Source organism: Panthera leo, chromosome D4 (assembly GCF_018350215.1).
Source record: "Panthera leo isolate Ple1 chromosome D4, P.leo_Ple1_pat1.1, whole genome shotgun sequence".
Taxonomy (NCBI): Eukaryota; Metazoa; Chordata; class Mammalia; order Carnivora; family Felidae; genus Panthera; species Panthera leo.
In genome coordinates this window covers 55489991-55507255 of record NC_056691.1, presented here as the reverse complement: position 1 = coordinate 55507255, position 17265 = coordinate 55489991, and the positions used below count along the sequence as shown (strand labels likewise).

General features: G+C 50.6%; 1 protein-coding gene across 7 annotated transcripts; it reads left to right on the top strand.

Moving 5' to 3' along the window:
* The first annotated feature begins 415 nt into the window (after positions 1–415).
* AQP7 (aquaporin 7) lies at positions 416–16174 on the top strand. 7 transcript variants are annotated; one of them, XM_042912920.1, is made up of 8 exons: positions 416–708; positions 1801–1851; positions 5913–6030; positions 14035–14158; positions 14578–14661; positions 14928–15043; positions 15240–15457; positions 15838–16174. In XM_042912920.1, exons 2-8 carry the CDS (start codon positions 1826–1828, stop codon positions 16112–16114), a joined length of 963 nt encoding a protein of 320 aa, XP_042768854.1. In that variant the 5' UTR covers positions 416–708; positions 1801–1825; the 3' UTR covers positions 16115–16174. The 7 variants fall into 7 exon arrangements, with proteins under 7 accessions (XP_042768854.1, XP_042768853.1, XP_042768852.1 ...); XM_042912919.1 differs by having other exon boundaries at positions 14925–15043; XM_042912918.1 differs by having other exon boundaries at positions 417–708; positions 14578–14715.
* The last annotated feature ends 1091 nt before the right edge of the window (positions 16175–17265 follow it).

The window sequence follows — 17265 nt, the reverse complement described above, 5'->3', positions numbered from 1 at the left end:
CTTCTCTCCCCCCTTCAGACTAGGGACCCCAGAGGACCAGGCTTGGCTTTCTACCTCCCCTATCAGATTGGTGTTTCCTGTAAATATGGCTTATGTGTCCTCCTCCCCCTGAGACTGGGAGGGGCCTGAGTTTCCCTTTCCTCCTTCAGAATTGGGGTTCCTTGAGGACTGAACCAGGGTCTTCTCCAAAACCACTCCATCTAGCTATTGATTTTCAGATATTTCCATCTCTGTTCCCCAGTCTGCACAGCTCTTCCCAGAACCAGGGGCTCTGGAGCCTCTGGAGCCTCCCCCAAGTCTGGGGCCCTGAAGGGCTTCCTCCAACTTTGGGCTGGACACCTGGCTTGGAGGGCAGGGCCTTCCTCTGGGACCCTCTCTGAGCTCCACCTCTGACCTCACAAAGGCTGCCTCAGAACCTGGTCTCTGTGGCGCCGCTGGCCAGAGAAGGGATGCTATTTTGGGCAGTGTGTCTGGACTTGGCCCAAGCGGTTTGGGCCAAACCCCTGCCCCACTGACTTCTCCCCTGGAGGAGCAGAGCAAAGCAGTACGTGGGGTCACCTAAGGAGGGCTGAGAGGCGGGCTCTAGACTTTGGACACAGGGCAGTGGAGCCCCAGCTGCGGGTGCAGCCAGAGCCTGGGACAGTCATGGAGAAATAAGACCAAAGCTTGCTATAACCAAGAAGCCCCCAATGTGGACGCTTTAGCAGAGTGAGTCGGGCTCCAAGCAGGACTGGGACAGGGGGCCTTCCCTGGGGCCCAGGTCTCAGAGTGCCACTTCCTGGGGACTGTATGGGGAGGAGGTGACCATGGGACTGTCTGGGGGAAGCAACTCCAGCTGGGAGTTGAAAGCCAGGATGTTTGTTCTGGTTTAGTCCTGAGTTGCTGTGTGACATAGGCATGTCACACACTCTTTCTGGGCTTTAGCTTCCTTACTTGTAAATTGACTGTTGAGAGGACCAGCAGCGCAGCAGAGGTTGGGAGGGTATGTAGGGCTGGGCTGTCAACGGAGTGCTGGCTGGAGGATAAGGAGACCATGGAAAGCAAACACTGGACCAAAGCAGAAGGGAGAATGTCAGAGATACGGCTTGATTGCTGGCTTTGCTGGAGTGGTTTCTCCCCTTGGAGTTCCCTCTTGAGAAGCTGGGGCTGGGGCTGGAGGGTGTCTGCAGTCAGGGCTAGGGATGTCAACTTGTGCAACTGCTAGAGGGAATTTGGCTAGAGAACAAGGGGGACTTCCAGGATGGGGAAACTCAAGGGTTACATTTGTGTGGTCATTCGGGTGGAAAATGGGAATACACAGGGGAATTTTCAGGAAAGGTAAGAGGGTAGACTTGGTTCTGAGTTAGAAGAATGGACTAAATGAATTCTTAGGACCTCATATTGTGTGTGTGTGTGTGTGTGTATGTAAAAGGAAAAGTCCCTGGAAAATCGGAATTTAAGTCAGCAGCAAGAGGTTAGACTAAAAGCAATAATACCCACATATGTGAGGGTGGAGCCACTGAGGGGAGGCTGTGGGCATCTCCACTTTGGACAGTGGAGAAAGTCAGGAGGACCCAGGAAGGGCCTAGTCCAGGGGTCCTGAGGCCAGCATGGGTAGAAGGGGTGGGACTGCAGGGCCTTTCCCCATTGGCTAAGGCACGTCCACACTTCTCTTTGTCAGCTTGGCTGAGTTGAGAGATTGGAACCGGCAGGACCTGTCCCTGTGGCTTCTCCCCTAGGAGGCTGAGGTCTGATGAGAATGTGGGGCCAAGTTCTGTGCCCCCACACCCCAGTCCTAATGACCTCTCTTTGGCTCCACAGCATCTAAAAATCTCAAAGACAGAACATGGCTGAATCAGATAGGAAGAGACGGTAAGCACTCCACCCATTCTCCTCCTCCAGCCACCCATCCCCCACCCTCCCAGCACATCCCTGTGCCCTTCCTGCCCTACTCCCAGCCTCTCCCTCATGGCAGCTGAGGCCTCCTTCCCACAACTCCTACCCATCCCCCATCCCCCCACCCCCACCCCGGGTCAGGAGTCTCAGAAGAAAGACCTCTCCCAGCCGGACCCTGGGCTGGGCCCTTGGGTGAGGGAGGCTCAGAAAGACCTGGGTGAGGGTCAAGGGGCTGGTGAGGGGGTTCCAACTGCCTTTATGTAGGTGGTGCTCAACTGAACTGAACTCACTGCCTCTCACCCTCACAGGCTCAGATCTTTAGAGTACAATAAAAACCAAAGCCCTTGCAATGGCCAAGGCCCTGCCTACCTAGTCCCAGTTTCCTCTCTGACCTTCCCCCACTCCATCCCTGCTCTCCCCAACCCCAGTCACAATGACCTCCTTTCCTTTCCTTTAAACATGCTCAGAGGGGCACCTGGGTGGCTCAGTCGGTTGAGCGTCCAACCTCGGCTCGGGTCATGATCTCACGGTCCGTGAGTTCGAGCCCCGCGTCGGGCTCTGTGCTGACGGCTCAGAGCCTGGAGCCTGCTTTGGATTCTGTGTCTCCCTCTCTCTCTGCCCCTTCCCCACTCGTGCTCGGACTCTCTCAAAAATAAATAAACATGAAAAAAAATTTAAAAAAAAAAAATAAATAAACATGCTCAGAGTCCTTCTGGGATTTCCCCTCTGCCTGAAATGCTCTTCCCTCACCTCCTCATGTCTGCTACCTTCTCAGTGAGGCTTACCCCAACTGCCCTATTTAAAATCATACCCCACCCCCTTTCCCTTGCTCTGTTTATCCCCATAGGCCATACTACCTCCTGACACACAAATGTACTTGCTTATTACATTTCATCACTGCCTGCCAGCACAGGAGCAGGGATATTTGTGCACCCTTGGATAGAGAGAATGAATGGCTCCCCTTTGTGCTGGGTTCTCTCTGGGGCTTCAGATACTGTTTCCAAGTGAGTTCCACAGGCAACTCAGTCCCAGTTGAAAACAACCTCCATATCCCAAGCTGACTCCTCCTGTGGTCTCAACTCAGCCAAGGATCTCCTTCTCTATTGCTTAAGCCAGAAGTCAAGACCTTGTTTGTCCTTGACACTTCTGTCTCCCCCATATCTCACATCTAGTCCCATCTCCTAAAATATCTAGAATGTTCTCACTCCCACCATTCTTTCTACCACTACTCTACTCCCTCACAGGCACTTTAGGCCCCACCCTGTCCACTCCTCAAAAGTGTCTGCAGGCCTCACCTCTCCCACCCTGGGCCTCTGATGGTGCTGCTGTTATCCCTTATCCATCAGAACCATTAGATGGAGTGATCCAAGGTTGGAGACTGGGTTTGTATTCTGTACCGCTGAGGCCTGGCTGGTTTATGTGTTTGGTTGATTAGATAATTAAATGAGCTGGTGAACAGGACAGTTAGTTGGCTAAGCTGCTAGATTAATTAGTAAGTTGAAGGGTTGGTTGGTGAGTTTATTAGCTATTTAGCACCTCGGTTAGCAGATATCACGTGGGTAATTATCTGGTTTGCCGTTAGCTTCTCAGTTTGTAGGCCACTTTTCTCAGATGCCCTTTTCTCATTCTCTATCCTCTCCTTGGCCTCATCTATGGCCAGGGATCAGATGATTTGGTGGCCTCTGGATGTGTATCTCTAAATAAGACTACATGACCAGCTGCCTCCTTATAGGCCATTTCTGCCTAAATGTCTAGCAGGCTCTTCAAAGTTAACATGGCCGGAACAGACTCCTCATACTCCTGCCTAAGGCTGCAGCTTCTCTCCTGCACCTCGCTTGTCATTCTGCTGCTCTTCCTAAACCCGAAGGTCATCTCTTCTCTCTCCATTCTCCTCTTCAGTTAAACCCTAAGTGTGTCATTTTCACTGTTTTCTAATCTCCATGGCACCTTCTTGGCTCAGGCTGCCATCTCTGCTCAGGCTGTCTGTGGCAGAAGCTTCCTGATTGCTCACCACACTCCCACTCCTGCTCCCTCATCCCAGCCTCCATAGAGGAGGCAGTGCTCCTGCTTAAATCTTCCACCAAACCCCATGGCTCTCTGGGTCGAGTTCACACCCCCTAACACGGACCATTAGGCCTTCTGCCATCTCTACCCACCTCATGCCACTTTCTCTCCTCTCTCTGGCCAGCTCATTCTTGGGGAGTTCCTCTCTACATCACACAGTCCTTTGCTGCAAGCCTCTGCCATGCTATTCTGATGCCTTGAACTTTCCCCTGCCTCCCCTGATGCTCCTTCATCTGGCCAGCCTTCCATTTTTGACCTGTTTCCTTTCCTGTGGGAAACCCTCCTACCCCCACCTCTAGGTTGTTTGCTTCCTCTCTGCAATCCAGTAGTGCCCCCCTTCACCTGTGGCAACAGTCCTCACACTTTATAGCAATTACTTAATTGTTTTTCTTCCTGAGAGCAGGGATCATGATAATGTTCTTTACTACAATGCTTGAACATAGCAGGCATTTGGTAGATTTCTAGGTCAGTAGCTGGTTGGTGGTTATTTATTTATTGCTTACTGTGTCCTGCCTGCCATGTGGTGGGGAGGATGGGGCCAGGGTTCTAAAATTCTCTTGGTGTCCTTGGCTTCCTGCTCTGTCACTTCTCCACTACCTTTGTGGTACTTTCCCAGGACCCTCTTGGGTCCCTGCCTGGCTGGTTATAGGGGCAAGGAGACCCCCAAATGATGCTGCATGGAAGCTAGAGTTGGATGGAGCCAGTAAATTGTCCATGCAACTCTATATCTCCCTCCATATACCCAGCCCTTGATTTATTTCCCTGGAGTAAGGACAGAACAAGGACTGGGGTGGGTGAGATTGAACATAGGGTCTCAGCCATAAAAGTGGAAGTTGTTTTATTCATGCCTGACTTACATTTCTTACTCCCTCTACTTAATCTGTGCTGCTGTGAGGCCAGGGAAATTTCAGGAAGCCCGGGGAGGAGTAGGGGGTGATGTTGCTATCCCTAGCAAGATGAGGTAGCTGAGGGGCTGGTGTCAGCTTCAGGCATTCAGCATGGGGAGGGGCACCAGTCTGAACAAGCACTAAGGCCACACTTAAAGGTATCTGTACCCCTCCTCTTCTTCTTTAGCCTCTAGACTCCATCTCCTTCCCCAAACCAGAGGTCTCTACCCCACCTCCAACAGATAATGGGGCCTGTAACTCACTTTTTTGTCTATCTATCCATCCAACCATGCATTTATTAAACAAATATTTATCAAGTATCTACCATGTGCCAGGCATTGTAGGAAGTTCTGAGGATCTAGTGGAGAGTAAGACAGATGGATTCCTCAGTTGTCATTCATTTGACAATATATATTGCACAACTGCTCTGCATTTGGCACTGTGCTAGGCACTGAACATACCACAGGGGAGAAGATCCGGTCCCTCCTTTCCTCTCCCCTCTCTTTCATTTGTTCATTCATTCATTCACTCACAGACGTCTGATTGTGTTGAGCCCATTGCAAAGGCCCGGTGCACTTTGCAGATACTTTCACCTCTGGCAGAACCTAATGTACGTTTCAGGCCTCAGGGCTGTTTATAGCACCCTGAGCAGACTTTGCTACACCGTGTGTTGTTTGTGGAGTATCTCCCTATTGACAGGTCCTGCCTGATGCCTGGCCTGTGTTCCCAGAGCTTTGGCTCCTGCAGATAGGCAGGTAGACAGATAGATGGACAGCTGAGCTCGACTTTTCTGCCTGCCCTCTCCCATCTGCTTCTCCTCTGAGACTCACTGGCACCACAGATGACACTTTTTGGCTCCCCACCGCCCTCTTTGCAAAATGGCCTCATTGGTGCACCCTTCCCAGGCTACATCCCTGTGGCTCTCAGTTGTCTCTGATCCCAGCTGTACCAGCTGACCAGGGCAAGAGGAGGTGTGTGTGGGTAACCTCTGGGTTACCCATTAACTCAGCTATGAGTTGAAGGGCCCATGGGCAGTGAGTGCACTTGGGCCTCTTTCCTACCCACGGGCTTGGGCTGCTGCTCCAGGTCTACCCGCAACTCCAAGATGGTCTCGTCACCTGTGGTAACAAAGATGCAAGCAATAATGCAAAAGGAGATGGTGCGAGAGTTCCTGGCGGAGTTCATGAGCACATATGTCATGATGGTGAGTGGGTGGGTGGCACAGGGTGGGTGGGCTCTGAGGAAGGGACGTGAACCCCAGGACCTCAGGAGGGTGAGGTTCAGTGGAGGCAATCCATGCCCCCTCCCCACCACTGACCCCTGGGTCACATTGTCTGTTATTCAGTCTTGGAGCTGGGAGCTAAAGAAGGATAGGAAAGGTAGGAGGAGCTCTGTCTTTCTCACCATCTTTTTGGGAAAGAAAGGGATCAAAGTATGTGAAGGCAGAACAAAACTATGGGCTGGGGGAGCAGGTATCAGGGGGCATGGCTGGAAACGGGAAGAAGGGAAACAAGGAGTACAGAGATTGGAGAGAAGTGTTATCGAGGGTCATGCTTTGAGAATTAATGCTGAGGGCAGTGAGGATACACAGAAGGTTCTCAAGCAGGGTTGTGATGTGTTCAGATTTAGATTTTAGAAGATGGTTCGGTGTGCAGTGTGGAGTCTCAGCAAAATGGGCAAAGCTGGTGGGAGGGGAAGCAGTTAGGAGGCTATTGACCTTGGATAGAGAAATGGTGGTGACCAGTCCAGGGATGGAGAAGAAAGCACACGTTGAGGGAGCTGAGAAAGAATTGAGATTTTCCAAGTAGCAGATGAGGGGTAAATGCCAAGGAGGATCATTCTGGAGTCCGGAGCCTGCTACAGGGCCAAAAGTGAGGTCAGTTTGGGTGTGATCAGGTGAGGTGCCTGTGGAGACATCTGGGGGGTGGTTGGATATAGAGGTCTGGAGCTCAAAAGAGGGACTTGAGCTGGAAGTAAGGAGTTAGAGCTGATCAGAATATGCATGGTGTTTATAGAACTGTCCAGTGACAGTGTATAGAAAGAGGGAAAAAAAAAAGATAAGTTGAGGATAGAAACCTGAAGAGGAGCATTTCACAAAGAAGCCTGAGGAGGAGTGGCCAGAGAGGTGAGAGGACAAGGGGGGGAAGGTAGGGTCCACAGGAGTGGGTGGTCAGCAGTGGGAGGCCTACATACGGGCCAGAGAAAATGACCACTGATAAGGGTCTATAGGGATTGGTAACTGGGAGGTCACTAGGGACCTTGACAAGGGCTCTTTGAGTAGATGATGGGACAGAAACCAGACTTGTAGGTGGGATGTGAGGTTTCTTAGAAACTCCCTCTCTCCACCTGCTTCAGCTCTACCATCTACAGCAGACAGCCTCTTCCCTGAAGCTGTAGCCATGCCTGTCTGGACTTTATGGCAGGCCCAGGTTCATGAAAAGAAGGGGTGGCTCTGGGAAGGAAAGCAAAGGCAGTCAGGAGCATGTCAGAGGAAGTGGGGGTGAGAGAGTGTCCCTGAGTGTGTGCATGTGAGTATGAGTACAACTGGTTGTGTGGCTATGAGTGTGCGTGCGTTGAGCCAGTGTAGGAGATGGTGTGGCCCATGGAGCACAGGAGCCTCTAGACATAAGAATCCTGATTCTGTCACTGAGTCACCAGCTGGCCCTGGGCAGGCCTCTCCACGGCTAAGTCTGTCTTCTCAGTTAGTATGTGTGTTGAATCGGACCTTTATGGGCTGTGGAGCTGTTTGAGTCCTGGCTCTGCTATCTTCTAGCTGTGTGGTCTTCTATAAGTATCTTGACTGTTTAGAAATTTAGCTTCCTTGTTGGTAAATGTGACACTAACATTGAGGTGGCAGATACCCAGTACACATGTAGGACATATGTGCTAGTCTCTTGTCACGATAAGTGTTCTCAACTGCTTTCCTCTCCCTGTCTCCTGTCCTCTTCCCTTCCCCTGTTACCTGCCCTCCTGCTTTGACTTCTGAGCTGTGAAGACAGCAGCTGGACGGTGTCCAGCCTTAATCCAGGACAAAGTCATCTATTCATGACAAAACATTCCAGCCTCATGAGGGTTGTTAAACCTTGGAACCATGGAGGTAGGAGGGTGCCTCCTCAGAGAGCTCTTAGGAGAAGCAGGCACCACTCACATGCACCAATGCCTTCCTGTGCCCCTGCTTGTCTTCCCTTTATTGAGATTATTATTGAGTACCTACTGCATGCCAGGCATGATGATGCCAAGCCCCTTACATACTGTATCTTCTCAAATCCTCACAGCAACCCTGTGAGGGAAGTTCTATTATTATCTCCATTTAACAGATGGGAAAACTGAGGCTCTGAGACTAAATTATTTGTCCAAAGTCACATTTTAAGTTAGGATTAAATCCAATGAAACCTAATATCACCGTGTGACCCTTAATCTCTATTTACTCTCTGTTCCTTAACTTACTACAGCAGGATTTCTAACACCCTGGTTTGTTAATTCCCTCCAGCTGAGGTAAGGCCCTCACTTTTGGGTTTTTGGTAGTCTCTGGGCCTCAGTTTCCCCATCTGTAGAATGGGAGCCGAAACATTTGCCAGGCAGATTAGCTGTGAGGATTGAAGGGAAATAATGTTTATAAAAGAACTCTGTGAGGTTTAAGCTCATATAGGACATTGTGTTCTTATTTTCAGTTGTTGGGCCTGTGCCAAGAAGTGGGGAAGCTTTTTCAGTTATCAGAAGCTCAGTGAGTCATCAGGGCAAAAGTTTTGCCAGAAAAGCTAGTATGACCTTGGGCCCCATTTACTGCAGCCAGGATGAGGGAGGTGGACCATTCCACTCAGTTCCACTCTACAGCCTCTGGGGATGTTGTGCTCAGGGCTGGCCTTGAACGGGGCTGGGCTACATTCACTGACCAGGGAGAAGAGGGGCTGGGCCATCAGGGCCCTGGAAAAACAGCTCTTGATATGAGCCATAAGGCAGGAGTTGCAAACTTACATGCTATGGGGGCCAGAGAATCAACACACAGTGGCAGGAACTGGGGCTACGTGCAGAGTGCTGACCTGTGCAAAGGCGTGGCTGCTACTATTCTAGCTGACTGCTGGCACGCAGGGCGGGATGAAGGCCAGAGCTGCCAGAGCTTCTGATTTGTCAAGGGAGGCTGAAACCTCTGGTCGTCAAACCCAGATCACCCAAACAAAACATGTGTTCCGGATGGACTGGCCCATGGACTGCCAATTGAAAACCCTGACGCAGGAGATCACGTGGAGTTTATTCACTCATTCATTATTTTTAGCAAATGGTTTTGAGCTCCTACTTGGAAATGCGGACCCTCAGTTTTCAGACTCTTCATGCCTGCTCCAGTCCATGTACCTCCTGACCTTCCTCAAGCCTGTCAGCCTGTCCTGGCCTCACTACCCCCCCCCCCCCCCCCCCCCCCCCCCCGCCCATGTGTTCCTGTCCTCTCCTGCCTCATCCTACCCTTGTCCTAAGTCAGCCTGCTCCTGGGCTCCCTTGCACCTGTCATGGAGCTCTTGAGGGACCCACGTGGCCCTGCTCAACTGCCTTTTCCCTACCCTATCCAGGATATTTCATTTTTTTTAAGTTTACTTATTTAAATTGAGAGGGGGCAGGGCACGAGCGCATGCACAAGTGGGGGAGGGGTAGAGAGCCAGGGAATCCCAAGCAGGCTGTGCACTGTCAGCGTGGAGCCTGATGTGGCACTCGAACTCACGAACCATGAGCTGAAATCAAGAATTGGACACTCAACTGACTGAGCCACTCAGACGCCCCTGGGCTATTTCACTTTTTCTCAGACTTTCCCAATGCTGCTTTGTACTCTGCCCTTTTTCTTTTTCTTTTCTTTTCTTTCTTTCTTTCTTTTTTAAAAAAAAATTTTTTTTTAACGTTTATTTATTTTTGGGACAGAGAGAGACAGAGCATGAACGGGGGAGGCGCAGAGAGAGAGGGAGACACAGAATCGGAAGCAGGCTCCAGGCTCTGAGCCATCAGCCCAGAGCCTGACGCGGGGCTCGAACTCACGGACCGCGAGATCGTGACGTGAGCTGAAGTCGGATGCTTAACCGACTGAGCCACCCAGGCGCCCCATCTTTTTTTTTTTTTTTTTTTTTTTTTAAATCAGCAAATGGCTGATTTGTAGCTTGGCAGAGAAAACCATCAGGCGGGTTTCCTGTGTCCGGCTCCTCACCCACCTGTCCCTGCAGCACCAGACTCCATTTACCTGTGAATCCACATATCTCCCTCTTGACAAGGGTGGGCCCCTCCCTTGTGGAGCCCTCCACTCCTGCACCAGTCTCACCCTCCAGTCTACTCAGGTACTTTGCTCCATCCTTTTCCTTCCCTTCCATCTTCAGCGTCTCCCTCTCTCATCTTTAACATACTGAAGTCTCTCTCCCTAAACCAGCACAACACAAAACATTTCTCTCTTCCCCTCCGTGAGCCCCTTCAATTATCATGCTCTCCCTCTCTCCCTTCTCAGGCAGGTTCTCAAACAAGATGTCTACATGGGTACCCTTCAACTCTTCTTCACCACCCACTCACCTCTCAATCTCTGGGACCCCGTTTCTGTTCCCATGGCCTGATGAGGCAGTGCTCACCACATTACTACTGACTGTTGGACTGTCACATCCAAAGGGATACTTTTCAGGCCTTCATGCACTTGACCCAGAGGCTGCATATGACCATGGGGACCACACTCTCCTTGGGAAACTCAGCTTCTCGCTGGTGTCTAGGGCACATTCTCCCTTTGTTCTTCTGTCATTTCAACACCTGTTCCAACTGGGGTTTCTAATGCCATCCCATGTGCAGCTCTAGGTTCAGCCCTCAACTGACCTCTCACCTTCATCCTCCCTGATGGCTTCAACTATAGCCTCCATGTCCACAATTCTCCAGGTTTTCTTTTTCAAAAACTCTAGAACACAATTCTGCAAGGGAAATATAATATGAGCCATATATGTAATTTAAAATTTTCTAGTAGCCACATTAAAGAGGTAAAAATCAATAGGTGAAATTAATTTGAATAATTAATGTATTTAATCCATATATCCAAAATATTACCAGTTCAACATGTAATCAGTATAATTAAAAAAAAAATGTTTGGGGCGCCTGGGTGGCTCAGTCAGTTAAGTGTGTGACTTCGGCTCAGGTCATGATCTTGCGGTTCGTGAGTTTGAGCCGACGTCAAGCTCTGTGCTGACAGCTCAGGGCCTGGAGCAGCTTCAGATTCTGTGTCTCCCTCTCTCTCTGCCCCTCCCCTCCCCTGCTCATGCTCACTCTTTCTCTCCCAAACATAAATAATAAAACATTAAAAAAAATTTTTAAACGTTTATTTTTGAGAAGAGAGAGTGAGGGTGCAAGCAGGGGAGGGGCAGAGAGAGGGGGACAGAGGATCCAAAGCATGCTCTGCACTGACAACAGTGAGTCAGAAGTGGCGCTTGAATTCAAGAAACTGTGAGATCATGACCTGAGCCGAAGTCAGATGCTCATCTAACTGAGCCACCCAGGCGCCCTGATATAAAATTATTAATAAGATACTCTATATTCTCTTTTTCCTAATAAGTCTTTGAAATCTGGTGTGCACTTTACACTTAGAACAGATCTCAATTTGAACTAGCCACATGCTAAGCACTTAATAGCCATATGTGGCTGGTGGTCATCATATTGGATGACACAGATCGAGATTCCCATTTCCAGCAGCCTGGATAGCTATAGGTCCCTCAGAGACAACATATCTAAAATACACGGAATTTTCAAAGGAGGTGCCATCTGAATGTGACTTTATTATTATTTTTTTTAATGTTTATTTACTTTTGAGACAATGCGAGAGACAGAGTGTAAGCAGCAGAGGGGCAGACAGAGGGAGACACAGAATCTGAAGCGGGCTCCGGGCTCTGAGCTCTCAGCACAGAGCCCGACGCGGGGCTCAAACTCATGAACCGTGAGATCATGACCTGAGCTGAAGGCGGACACTTAACCGACTGAGCCACTCAGGCGCCCCCCCTGAATGTGACTTTAAAGTACAGTATTGATTTTTCAGAATCTGGGATCAGGTATTTCAGGCAGAGGGAAGAGCACATGCAAAATTGCAGAGAAAGCAAGGCACACAGGGAGCAATGTGGTTGTTTGCCTTGAGGTTATGTGGCACAGCTGACTGACTAGATTCAAATCCGGGCTCATTCTGTGCAGAACGTGTACCTTGGACAAGCCACTCAACTTCTCTAGGATTTGGGTGAAAATCTGTCAAATGGGGAAAACAAGAGCACCTAACATATAAATTAGTGTAAGGGTTAAAGGAGGTGACAGATATAACTTGCTTACAAGTGCCTGACACACAGTAAGTACTCAATACATGATTATTATTTAGTAATAACACTACTGGTGAAAATAGAGAACATTGGAGCAGATATGAAAGTGAGAGGCAGAAGGGATAATTTATACAGGGTATTAAATGGTGGCCTATTGAGTTTGGACTTTATCCTAGAAATGGAGGGGAGACAGTGAATGTTTGAACAAGGGGCAGACATGATCAGATTTTGTCTGTTAGAAAGGTCACTCTGGCTGCAAGGAAGAGGCTGGATAAGACTGGGATAGAATGTAAGCAGTGCTGACTGGTTGTGGGGAATGACAGAAAGGAAGCTCTCATTTGTGACTGCCAAGTTTCTGGCTTGGCCGACTGGGATGGGGAGCATAGGATGAGGATAACATTTTCTGAGAGATGGTGAGCTTTCAACATAGAGCCTGAGATGCCTTTGAAAAACCCAGACTCCCAGTGGGTATTTGAAGATAAGGACCTAGCTAGGTGGAGGTTTTAGGAGTTTTAGTGCATCAAGCATATCTGAAGCCACAGAGTTAGTGAGAAGACCCAGGAAGAGTGACTGAGGAGACGTGAAAGGGGCCAAGGATGGAGCCCTGGGGTTATCCATATTCACGAGGAAGATGAAAGAAGAAGAATGTGGGAAGGAACTATAGAGAGGGAGGCTGTATAGGTAAGAGAGGAGAGGAGAGGAGAGGAGAGGAGAGGAGAGGAGAGGAGAGGAGAGGGGAGGGGAGGGGAGGGGAGGGGAGGGGAGGGGAGGGGAGGAGAGGAGAGGAGAGGAGAAGGGAGGAGAAGGGAGGAGAGGGGAGGGCAGGGGAGGATTGTTGTAGAAGCCAAAAAGGAGGGACTTTCCAGATGCACAGAATGGTTAAGAGGGTCAAAATTAGCAAAGTCAAGTAGGATAATGACTGAAGGGATCTTTAAGAAATCAGGAGGTGGGAGTCCTCGGAGAGAGCTTTGTCCACATGTCCGTGACACGTGGAAGCAGGAGCCAGTTTGAAGAGGGAGAGCAAGGGAAAGGATAAAGGAGCCAGTCAATGGGTCCTTTCCCAGAGCTTGGTCCACACAGGGACAGGGTGTCCAGGAGTCCATAGCTAGACAGGCTGGGCTGAGGCAGGAAGGTTTACTTTTAGGAAGGAAGAGTCCCAAGTCTGTGGGAGCCAGTCATGGCAAGAGGGAGGTATCTGCAAAGGGACAGAGAAGCTGGGCATGGGAACCAGAGCTGAAGGGGAAGGCAGATATAGATTCTGGTAGGAACTTCAGGAGGTTGAGTGAGAGCCTAGCTTCAGGCCTCTAATCTTGTGAAGGGGGGAATTAAGGGGGTTATCCTTTGAGGTGATCCAGCAGTTACGGATGGGCAAGAGCAAGAAGTTCAGAAATGACACCTGAGAGCAATGGAAATGTTGCTGGAGGCAAGAGGAATAGAACCCCACCCACTAGCTTCCAGGGCTGATGTGTGTGTAGGGGATGGGGTCCTGGCAGAGAACAGGCATGGAGTATGGAAATCTCTTGAAGAAACTTCCTTCAGGTTAGGTTGAAGTGTGAGATATTCTGAGGGGTTCGATCCAGACCAGCCATGCCCTCCTCGAAGCCCTGCCCCTTTCCTTGAACTTCAGGTGGTCTGGGGGCCCAGGGGCCAGGGTGTATCCTTAAGAGCCCCTGACATTGCCACTGCCCTCCCAGGTCCTTTTACAGCCCCACCCAACTCTCACTGGTCAGGTCTTAAAGGGGAGTCAGGGAAGGAAGTTTCTGGAGGACAAGGGCATGGTAGAGGGTCTCCAAAAGCAATGCAGGGTGGCCTGGGGCATGGGGGTGAGGAGCCCAAACTGAGCCTGAGCCCTTCTGTAAGGTTGGGGCTTCTGGACAGGTGGTCCCCTCAGAGGCACTCCTTCGCAGGTGTTTGGCCTTGGCTCCGTGGCCCATATGGTTCTAGGAGAGAAATTTGGGAGCTACCTCAGTGTCAACTTGGGTTTTGGCTTCGGAGTCACCATGGGAGTGCACATGGCAGGGAACATCTCTGGTGAGTGAACCTGGGCCCCATCTGATCAGCAAGGCCAGGTGTCCCCTGTATACTGCTCCTGCCCTCCTCTAGCCAGCCCCTTCCCCAAGTCAGCCAGAACCCATCCTCACCAGCCCACAGGAGGGAGAATACCCTGAACCTCTTTCTTCTGACCCTCTCTGCCCAGACTCTTCAGAGCCCTGGACCCCCCATTGTTACTAGCTGGGTCAACTTAGGCAAGTTATTTAACTTCTCTCTCACTTTCCTTAATGGGGAAATGGAGGTGGAGGTCCCTGCCTCGTAGGGTCCTTGTGAGGATTAAATTAGTACACTCCATAGACACTAGCTGTTACTATTATTGTTATTGCTGCTTTTGTATTATTTGTTGTTATTGTTTCTCTCTTCTCTCACACCTTTGACATTTCTGCCCCTTCCCGCAGGGGCCCACATGAATGCGGCCTTAACCTTCACCAACTGTGTGCTAGGCCGCATGTCCTGGAAGAAGTTTCCTGTATACATCTTGGGTCAGTTTCTGGGTTCCTTCCTGGCTTCTGCCACCATCTACTGCCTCTTCTACTGTGAGTGTCTTGCCCTAAGTTGTCCACCCCTGGCCTCAGCCTCCTCCTCTGAAAAATGGGCAGATACAGACCCAGTGTCTTGGCCTGTGAAAATGTCTAGAGAGAAAGCTTTGGAGGTGCTCCCCACCCCTCCGTCCTACAGTCTTATTCCTGGGAATCCAGTAGAGTTTAGCTGGTGGCAGGTTCACACTCAGTCTGTGTCTCCACAGCAGCCATTATCCAATTTTCGGGTGGACATCTGACAGTGACTGGTCCCACAGCTACCGCTGGCATTTTTGCTACCTATCTTCCTGAGCACATGACATTGTGGAGGGGCTTCCTGGATGAGGTCAGTGATCCCGTATGAGTTCCCCTCCTCAAGTCCTCCTTACCTAAGGAAGCGGGGGCTGGCAGGCAGCCCTCACAATAGAAAGGATAAGAACTCTGGGTGGGGTCTCTGCCAGTGGGTTGGGGCTGGGGGCGTTGCTGAAGCTCTGTGACTTGGCTAAGGGCCCAAGGTGGCTGCCACAGTGTCTGCTCACCAGGTAATAGTGACAGGGATACTCCAGCTATGTCTCTTCGCCATCACGGACAAGGAGAACAATCCAGCACTGCAAGGGACACAGGCCCTGGTGATTGGCATCCTCATTGTTGTCATTGGATTATCCCTGGGCATGAACACAGGATATGCCATGAACCCATCCCGAGACCTGCCTCCCCGCTTCTTCACTTTCATTGCTGGCTGGGGTATACAGGTTTTCAGGTACTTCCCTCACCAACCCATCCCTGCCAGTTTTCTGTGGGTTCCCTGCATGTGGAGGGGTGGGGGGTGATGTGAGAAGCTCCACAGTCCTGCAGAACTCCCCGGTGGCCTGAGGAGACAGAAGTGGGTCCCTGCTTTCCCCCAGACCAGCACTGATATAAATCCTGCTCCTGGACTGAATGTCAATCATGTCCTAGACCAGCTCAATCCCTGAATCAGGCTGAAGCTAACCAGGGCCCCAGGCTCAGGGGCAATTTTTGGGCTAGAATAGGGGTCACTCCTCTACTCTCAGCCCCTACTCCCTGTCTCAGCCTCAGTGGATGCAGGTGCTGTCCCGGGCATCAGCCCTCTCAGCAGGTCCCTCTGTCTCTTGCCTGCAGGGCCAGGGACTGGTGGTGGGTGCCAGTTGTGGCACCACTCCTGGGTGCCTACTTAGGTGCCATCGTCTACTTGGTCTTCATTGGCTTCAGCATCCCACGGAGGCCCCAGATACTGGAGAACTCCATGAAATATGAAGACCGCAGAACACCCGTCTTGCCCAAGACCATGTCAAACCCACCTACGACCCCCACCCCTGTCTCTGTGTCTCCTGCCAACAGACCTTCAGTCCGGACTGTCCCACCCTTAAGTGACTCCATCCACCTGGAGCACTTCTAAGTAAGGTGACTTGTGACCCTATCCCCACCCCAATAAAGAAAGCCTTGTCCCACAGCGGCACCCCCGTGTCCTGGGTGCCTCCTGTGGTTGGGCTTCCCTCCTGGATTCTTCCAGGAACTCCAGGGTTGTGCTGCAGCCCAAGACTGCAGTATAGAGCTGGGAGGCCTCTAATTCCTTCCAGGGTTAGGAGCTGGGGCACCCACCCTGGGGGAGGATGGAGGAAGCGCCAAACTATGGCCCCAGTAGGAACAGGAGGAGATTAAAGGATGCCAGACACTGAATGGTGGACTTTCAGGCATAGGGTAGGGAAGGGATGGTTTGGGGGAAAGGACAATAGCTCTGGGGATACCTGGATATGCCCTGGGAAGGACTCTAGACTCTCCCTCAGTTCTGGCTAGTTCTTGGACCAGACAAAGCAAGGTCCAAGCATGTAGATCAGAGTTTCTCAACCATTTCTTTCCATTATTGCTCCCCTCAAAAGCCTTTTAGACATTTTCTTTCTTAATCACATGATATTTTAATACCACAGATATACTATATATTGGTTTATATATATCTGTGCTTTATACAAAAAAAGAGTAAGATTTTTTTTTCGTCTTCCCCTTCCAAGAATCAGTGTTCTTGCCCTTGGAGGCAAACTCAGCCCCTACCTTGAAAATGCCTAATGTAGACTGAAAGCAGGTAAGGGATTGGATTCCTCTTTTTTTGTTCTGGTGCCAGAACTCTCCTACATGAAGGAATTCCAGAGTCAGAAGGAAGATGCAGAGAAGAAAGTTCTTACAAAAGGCGCAGAGACAGGAAATGGCCTTGTGGGATGGGATTCAGTGGGACAGACGGAGAAGCTGGGTGGAGGTGGGGCATCCCCACCCACTCTGGGATCAAGCAGGAATCACCCTGCTTTCTGGGGCCCAGAAGTAGCATCATCCATGGTTCCTGTCATTGTTTGTCCATTCAGCCTTTCAACAATTATTGAGCACCTCCTGTGTGCAGGCCCTGCCTTGGCACTGGAAAAGCTGACGTGGATGAGGCTGGGTCTCTGCCTTTGAGGAGTGTAGGGTAATGAAGATGATTTATCATGAGGAAGGAGATAAGCAGCAGAGAAGGGACTGCGGGGCTCAGAGGGGGCTCACAGCCCAGTCTCAGGGTGGGGG